Source organism: Leucopleurus acutus (assembly GCF_964270905.1).
Source record: "Leucopleurus acutus genome assembly, chromosome: 6".
NCBI classification, from domain to species: Eukaryota; Metazoa; Chordata; class Mammalia; order Artiodactyla; family Delphinidae; genus Leucopleurus; species Leucopleurus acutus.
Window position 1 is genome coordinate 60,426,165 of NC_139149.1, and position 9,132 is coordinate 60,435,296.

Sequence of the window (9,132 nt, forward strand, 5' to 3'; positions counted from 1 at the left end):
GTTAAAGGAATACTATAACATTCAGCACTCAACATAAAATCCAGCATCTGGAATCCAATAAAAATTAACAGGCACGGGCTTCCCTGGTGGCACAGTGGTTGAGAGTCCGCCTGCCGATGCAGGGGACACAGGTTCGTGCCCCGGTCTGGGAAGATCCCACATGCCGCGGAGCGGCTGGGCCCGTGAGCCATGGCTGCTGAGCGTGCGCGTCCGGAGCCTGTGCTCCACAACGGGAGAGGCCGCAACAGTGAGAGGCCCGCATACCGCAAAAATAAATAAATAAATAATAAATAAAATTTTTAAAAAATAAAAAATGTTTAATAAAGATAATTACAAGCACTGGTGAGAATGTGAAGAAAGTAGAACCCACATACATTGCTGGTAAGAACACAGAATGACACACTCGCTTTAGAAAAGTTTGGCAGTTCCTCAAATAGTTAAATATACGGTTACATACAACCCAGAAATTCCACTCCTAAGTATACACCCAAGAGAGATGAAAACATATGTCAACAGAAAAATTTGTTTATTACAAAGCTGGGACAGAGAAGGTACAAATAAGCCTGGAACATAATGTGGAGCTAGAAACCAGAAAATACTCAAAAAATAGAGGACACATCAAAAGTAACACGAGTGAACAGGAAGGCTCCTGATGGCCAAATGTGGGCAATTTGAGCAACAAAATAAATAACAATAGTAACGCATTATAACCAGCAAAGTAAAAACTGATCCTGATATAAACAAATTATAAGTAATTTACATGAGAAAATGGGGGGTTCTTCTTTACAACAGAATTCTAAACAATAGAATTCTAAACAATAGAATTTCCATTGTTTCTTCTATAAATTGTTTCCTCTATAAATGTAGAAGACCAACAGAAATTTTTAAATCTCTATTTGGTAAACACCACAATAATAACTATTTCAAACAAGAATCATTAATACACGCCAAAACTGGGGGGCAAAAGTATGAGAAACACAGTATTTACATAATTTCAAAGTATCTCCCTAAAAGATATATTTATTAATTGCAACGGAAAATACAGTAAACTTTTCAGTGAAGAAATTTGTCAGACACCTCCTTAGATAAGTGATCAAAGTTAAAATCACTAGTAACAGGACAAATCAACATTGTGTGCTTCCTGATATAATGTACTAAGAAGCACATGTCACTTCTGCATCCAAAAATGTATAATTTGAATTTAATCACAAGGAAATATTAGATAAACCTCAAGGTTTAAGAGCCTACCATAAGAGGTCAGCACTCCTCAAAAGTTTCAAGGACATGAAAGACAAAGTGAGAAACTGTTCTAGGTTAAAGGAAACTAAGGACACAGCAACAATTAAATGCAACATATATGTAATCCTGTATTAGATCCTGGACCAGAAAATGGATATTAGTGAGACAACTGGTAAATCAATGCTAATTTCCTGATTTTTATAACTGTACTATGTTAACATTTGGGGAGTGTAAGCAGACCTCATATAGGAATTTTTTTAACTACCTTTGCAAGTATGAAATTTTTTAATTGCGAAACTACTTCAAAAACAATTTTTATTTACTCTTAAGCAAAAAGTCACACAGCCTAGGAAGAGGTAGTTCTAATGCATATCCAACAAGGAACCCATATCCAGAATAAAAAAACACCTAATTATTACTAAAAAGAAAAAATATCCTTCACAAAAGATGTCCAGTAAACATATTAAAAGATGTTCAAAATCATTAGCTATCACAGGTATGCAAAACGATCATGATACTACACACAAGTATGGCCAAAATGAAAAAGAATGATAATACCAAGTGCTAGTGAGGATGAAGAGAAATTAGAACTCTTTTTTACAATTCCAGCACTATAAATTAGAATAACCACTTTGGAAAATTATGTGGCAGTATCTAAAGCTATTTAACTCCTAGAGGTGGGGAGTTCGGGGGACAGGGTGAGTGGGGTAAGTGTATCCATTCACCCAACAGAAATGAGTTCTTATATCTACCCACCAAAAGACATGTACATGAATGTTCAAAGCAGCTCTATTCATAATAGACAAAAAAAGGAAACAACCCAAATGCCCATCAATAGCAAAAAGGGTAAATATAGTGTATATTCTCTCAGGCATAATGTTCACTTGTAAAAGATATAAAGAGTGCATAATGTGGGCTTCCCTGGTGGCGCAGTGGTTGAGAGTCCGCCTGCCCATGCAGGGGACGCAGGTTCGTGCCCCGGTCCGGGAAGATCCCACATGCCGCGGAGCGGCTGGGCCCGTGAGCCATGGCTGCTGAGCCTGCGCGTCTGGAGCCTGTGCTCCACAACGGGAGAGGCCACAACAGTCAGAGGCCTGCGTACCGCAAAAAAGAAAAAAAAAAAAAAACAAGAGTGCGTAATGTGTGATTCCATCTGTATCAGGCAAACTAATCAATGTGGTAATACAAGTTGGAATATGGTTATCCTAGGAAGGACAGTACCAACTGGGAAGGGGTACAAGGAAGTCTTTTGTGGCACTGGATTTGTTCTAGATCTTGATGTGGGTACTGGTTACATGGGTGAATTAAAATGTAAAAATCTGATACGTACATTTAAAGTTTTCGCATTTTACTGTGTATGTTATACCTCAATTTAAAAAACAAAACCAAAAAAACACTGGGGCAAAACAAAAAAAGATTTACTATAGATAATGCCCTGACAGAAAGCCCACTTAAGAAGCCTCTGGAATAATTCAAGTAAGAAATGAGTGGCAAAAAGATGTGAAGAAAATAGATCAGAGAGATATTCAGGTACCAGGTTTGGTGCCCTACTGAAAAATACAGCTGAGGGGAAAGGATGAAAAGATAAATCTCTCAAGTATCTGGGTGGAAAGTAGTATTATTAACCAAGATAGGGAATGCAAGAGGCAATAAGCTCAGTTTTAGACATGTAGGGTGTAGACATTTAACTGGTGATATTCAGGGCAGTTAGATATATGAATCTGGAACTCAGATGCAACCTGAGCAGGACATATAAATTTAGAAAAGAGAAGCCAACAGATGATTAAAATTAGGTGAGGATGAGACTGCCCAGGGAGAAAGTATAAAAGAGAAGACAGCCAAGGACAGAAACCTAATATAGAGTGCAAACACAGGAAGTGTAGCAAGCACAAAAGACTGAAGGAAGAGTTGAGAGAGGTGGGGAGTTACTAACAGTGCCAAATAGGGCAGAGAGGTTAAGTAAGTTAAGGACAAAGAATGAGTACCAGCTTTGACAATCAGATCATTATTGCCTTTTGCTATAGTTTTTGTCAAAAGCAAACATTTTTAAAAGGTCTTAAATGACCTACAAAAGAGTTAAAATACACAATCTGTACCACGCTGTACCTTCATTTCCACATCAATTTCAAACTAGTTCATGCAAGCAATCTGCAAAAAACAAATTATTAATAGTCATAAGTGGAAGATTACTATTAAGACTTTAAAATTGTAAAAGAAAAATATAATCTATCCCAAGGATAGAATATACATAATTGCTTATTGTTTCTTATATATAATGTATATATAATAAACACTATTCTGTATAAAAAGTGAGTGGCTTTTCTGTACGTGAAATTTTTTATAATCAAATATTGGAAAAAAAACTGGGCAGCATGAAAAATAAATATATGCATTAAAAAGAGCATTATTAATTGAGCACCTAGAGATTAATCTTCCTCCAGTGAGTTTCTCGAAGCAATCAAGAATGGAGCCTCTTCAGTAAGAACAAGAAGCTAAGAATGAGCCAGGAAGACTTCTCCAGGGAACAAATGGGTGTCATATAAAACTATATTAGGAAAAATAGGAAAATAGTAGAATGCAATGGATTAAAGATGGCCACATGATCTTTTCTACTCCTCCCCTCAAGAGGCTGAGTCTAGTTCCCTTCCCTCCTTATCTCTGGGCTGGTGTCACGACTTGCTTTGACTAAAAGAAATAGGTGGGAGTGTTTTGTACCACTGGCACATTTTCACTCTCTTGGGAGTCAGCCACCATGCTATAAAAAAGTTTGGGCTGGAGACCACTTGGAGAGAAAGAAGCCAAGTAAGGGAAGATAGAAATGCCCTAGACTTCCAGCCTGATAAGGCCCCAGCCCTGTGGGTATGGCCATCTTGGACCTTCCAACCCTCACTAGCCATCAGCTGAATGCAGCCACATGAAGGATCTCAAGTGAGACCAGCAGTAGACTCACCCAGCTAACCCACAGAATCATGAGAAATATTATTATAAATATTCATCGTTTTAAACCACAAACTTTTGGAGTGGTTTCCTACAAAAAAATAGATAACTAAAACATTGAACATAATTACCCTGTGATTTTTTTTAAAGCATTTCCTACAATGTTTTCCTCAACAACAGTACATAGCTTTGTGGCTGGACTCTGGCAAATTGGGAAAAGGCAAGCTGTAGGAACAACCAAAGGACATTCCCGGAAGTATCAACTAAGCAAGACAAATACTCTCCTGAGGCAGTTGCTGAGTAATGGAACAGAGTATACAGTTGTCCCCCAATATTCATTCTTTCCTCCTTTCATAGTAACAGAATTTTTAAAATAAAGACTACATATCCTAGCCTTCTTTGAAAGTAAATTCTTATGACTATATCTGGAGAAAGGAATGTTACCAGAAGTATGGTGTGGCAGCTTACAGGAAAAAAAAAATCCCTCTTAGACTGCAGGGCAAGTTGTTTGGTCCTTTCACCCCTTGGATAACCATCTGTCTGGAATTCACAACACTTTGGTCCATGAGAATGAAAGGCCATTCCCTTGGGATTGCTGAAGCATGAGGTGCAAGGAGCTGGGGTTTCTAAGTTCATAAAGCAAGGTCAATATACCAATCTATGACTGCAAAATTTACACTTTTACATAAAAAAGAAACTTCTGGGCTTCCCTGGTGGCGCAGTGGTTGAGAGTCCGCCTGCCAATGCAGGGGACGCAGGTTCGTGCCCGGGTCCGGGAAGATCCCACATGCCGCGGAGCTGCTGGGCCCGTGAGCCATGGCCGCTGAGCCTGCGCGTCCGGAGCCTGTGCTCCGCAACGCGAGAGGCCACAACAGTGAGAGGCCCGCGTACCGCAAAAAAAAAAAAAAAAGTGGCCATCAAAACGTGCCTCCTTATCATTAAACCTACACATGGCATCAAGGGCAGAAAAACTATCCATTCACAAATGATTACTGAGTGCCTACCTACTAAGTTCCTAACACCAGTCTAGGTGCTAGAAATACAACAATAAACAAGAACAAGACAATCCTTGCCTTTACGGAATTTAAATTCTAATGAGAAGAGGACAGGGATGTTAAACATTGATTAAATTAGATAATACACATAAAGTGCTCAGAATAGTGATAGGCATACACTAAATAAGTGTTCAAATAAATATCAACTATTCTTAGCTATAAATATCCCTCTATGTTTCTAGATAATCAGCAAACCTTATTCATCCAGTTCTCTAAAAACCAAGAGATTCTTTAGATGGTTTCAGCACTAAATGTCCTTATTTTTGATCAGCAGGCCATCCTTCAGAGAACTGTCCCCTCTCCCCAATCCATTTCTTGTGGGCCTATCCAGAGGTAGACATGCCCAGTAAGATTTCCTTACACAGGAATCTATATCACTGGAGAGGCAGCAGGTGATGAGAAACACCCAGAAGTTCAGTTCATATGGCTGAGCTCCACGTGGACCCGTCTCTGCCAGCACTACCCAGGCTCCTGTCCTTCCTGAGACCTGGCTGTTCAGCTTGTCCTTCAATGCTCTCCTTCCAATAAGTCTCTTTTTCTTGCTTAAAACAGCAAGAATTTGTGTTGCTTACGAAGAACCCTACCTGATACAGTTAGGCAATGTAAGATCATTCTAAAAAAAAGAGTGTTCATAACCAAACACAATTGCCAAAACTCATTGAACTGCACATTATTAAAATGAGTGAATTTTACTGTTTATAAAGTATACATCAATAAAACTGGGGGAAATTGGGAGGAGTATTTAATTTAAAAGCATAAATAGCACATTTATACTGGATAATAAAATATCCTAGGTTATTTTCCTATATATTGACTTTATTATGCTCTATGCTAAAAAACTCATACAGGAAACATTTTTTAAGATGGCCCATTTTAAATCAGTCCCATGTAAAGTCAAGCTGCATTGACTGCAATGATTCTAGAATGAGAGAAGTATGTTAATATCTAAAAAACTATGTCTTGCTTACTAACACAATAAAGTTCACAACATACATAACGATCATATCTTGCTTTCAAGTTTATTGACAGCACCCTACAGTACTTTGCTTAATTATTTGTTTTGCTTAGATTCCCACTCTCTATTTAGTCTTACTTTGCAAGCAGCCTATATCACAGCAGGAAACCCCCTCAAAATGCAAACCTCTCCAGCTCCAGACTGAAATTAGGACAGCCCCACTTGTCATGTTTTACATTACAAGAATTTCAGAACTGCCTTACTTGGTCACACCATGCTCCATTCACTAAGCAATCTCTATGACAGGGGCTCCTAGGAACACGTGAAAGAACATAGTTGTCCTACCTGCCACCAATCTAAAAGCCTAAAGCACATTCCAAAATACTTTCCGTCCTCTTAATAAATCCATATTGGATCTGTTACTCCTTAGTACACCCTAATCACTTCTGAGACATTTTACATTTTAAGGTTAGTAAAAGGTATTAAAATAGAAGGGCAAAAAATGAAAAAAGTAGACTTTGAACAACCAAGTTGCATGTGTACAGATTTATATAATAAACCCCACAAATATTTCCTAATTAGTCTTATTTGCAGTAATAATTCACTTTAATTTTAAACATTACAAAACTCAAAATTTTATTCTCACAACTTTCAGATTTAGCCACTTTATAAGATACCCTTTTAGCACACAACTTCCAATATTAAGTTCAAACTTGTCACCTTCTTTTCTAGTAAAAATTCAGCCATCTGATCCCTGATCTCCCAAAAATCTAATCAAATTTATAATGGGGCTTTTAAAACTATTTCCTAAAGTATCCTACTGCATGGCCTCTGGTAGCCAGCCTAAGTACCCTACGGAGCCAGCCAGCATGAAAATCTAATTTAAACTACTCTAATTCCTCATAAATTCAATACTGTGTATCTCCCAACAGTGTTTCTGGCGAACCAGAGCTGATCTGGTTCAACTTGATGTTTAAACTCCCACTGCTTCTTCCTCTGAGTTTAGCAAAACAAACAATGTAAGTAACTCAAGTTTCAACCCAGTATCTGTGTAGAAAAGCAAAAATAAGATAAGTGTAAATGAAAACCTTGTTTTGCAACATATTAATAGTCCAGCTTCCTAGCCTCTTTTCTTCAATTTAAATTTTTATTACCTCATGAGTTCCCATTTCTATAACAAGACCCAAAGTATTTACAAAACGAAAATGAGAAAAGCCCAACATTCACCTACCCAACATTTGGCAACCCAACAACACCAATTTTCAAGGAAGTTCCAAATCTTCCAATGATTGGGGGTGGTTTAATTCCATCACCTCCCTTTTTGGGGGGCATCTGAAATGTCAAAACAAACACACATATGAACAAAACTTTTTACTGTCCCCATTGACCAAAAACACATTTCATCACACACAATATATTATTGAATAATAGATTAAGAATACAGCATACTGTATATATCAATCTAAAACTGACACACTTTATTTTTCAACAAAAATGAAAACAAAAAAGTTCTGTTAACAGATCTGATTCTGATAGTCGTCAAAGCAGTCACTCCTGAGAAGTCCTGGAAAACTGATCTAAAAATATGTGGCACCAGAAATCAAAAATAAAATTTAGCTGCCAATCTTCCATCCAGACTGTTCACAAAACATTTTCTTAACCTGACATGTGGTTATATGAATGAAAGCATTTGGAAGCAGGAGCACAGGTAAGAGTGTCAAAGAAAATCCATTCTAGAACCACTAGCAACCGAGTCACCTCCCACCAAACCATTCCCTCAATCTGGAACCTGTTCTTTCCCATTTCGCCCACAAGCACCATTTTTCGCATGAATGAACACACGCCGGTATCAAGGTCTTTCCAACAAGTCTCTTTCACCTTTGGCACTGTAGTTACGACTCATCAGTCCTCATAAGCAACCTCCTGAATCCACCCTTTGGTTACTTCTAGTCATAAATGGATCTACTAAGCCTTTTTATTTACAGGTCGAAACTTTCTCGGTCCCTGACAATCTGGCTCTAAGTTTCTCCGGTCAAAATTGAGCCGACTTTAGTACTGCAAACTGAACTCATGAGGACTGTTCACCTCACGTTTTATAAGCTGGGAACTAAAACTATCCCTGTCTTCTGGCTCCAATTGAACCTCCCGGGGCCACGCTGACGCCCTGCTCATGAAGTGATAGCCTCTGATCCCTGACCCCGAGGGCCAGGAATCTCCCTTCTCAGGGTCGTAACTCACAGCTGTTCCCAGCCAAACCCCAGGTCTCCGAAGCACAGCTGCACGAGCAGAGACTTTCCAGTCCTCTGGCCTCCTACCAAGGAGTGGCTGGCCGCCCAGCCAAAGCGAGGTCCCACCCAACATCTTCCCCCTCTGGACTGGGCCACTGGCCGTCCCCGCCTCCGGAGAAGGCTTTCCCCATAGCGTGCCGGGTGAGGCGTGGGCCGCTCCCGGGACACGCGGCCTAGTCCGAGAGCGCCTCATTCATCCACACGCTCCACGCCGCCCTCCGCCCAGGCCGGCCACCCGGCCCTGGCGGGACGCCGGCCTCAGAGCAATGGGCCAGAGTCAAAGACGCGGCGGGGGTCGCGACCACAGGCTCCCTGAGGACCTCACCGTGCTCAGGGCGGACGATGACACAGGCTCCCAGCGGCAGCGGGAAACGGGTCCTACCGGCAGCCGGAGGCCGGGAGAAAGGAGGAGAAAGCGCAGGCCCGGCCCCTCCGCCGAGCGGAATGCACGTCGGCGGCGGCAGCGGCGGCGGCTGCGGCGGCGGCAGCGGAACAGGCGGGCCGGGCGCCGGGCTGCACCTGCGCGCAAGCCGCGCGCCCCACCCCGCTCCGCCCCGCGCTCCCCCCATCCCGTCCCGCCCATTGGCTTGGCCGCGGGAGGCGGGAGAGGGTGGGAGGAGTCGCGCGGCGCCCGAGCTGGCGGGAGCTGGAGAACCAT

The 9,132-nt window shown here is 41.0% G+C and overlaps 1 protein-coding gene across 2 annotated transcripts in view; it reads right to left on the minus strand.

Annotated features, from left to right (window-relative positions):
• Window positions 1-8,919, minus strand: part of OLA1 (Obg like ATPase 1) — a 165,190-nt gene extending 156,271 nt beyond the window's left edge. For both annotated transcript variants that reach the window (XM_082841291.1, XM_082841290.1), the window contains exons 1-2: window positions 8,800-8,919; window positions 7,418-7,518 (exon numbers count right to left, since the gene is read on the minus strand). In XM_082841291.1, the coding sequence (XP_082697417.1) occupies window positions 7,418-7,518 (101 nt within the window). In that variant the 5' untranslated portion in view covers window positions 8,800-8,919. The remainder of the gene's footprint in view (window positions 1-7,417; window positions 7,519-8,799) is intronic.
• Between the last annotated feature and the right edge of the window lie 213 nt (window positions 8,920-9,132).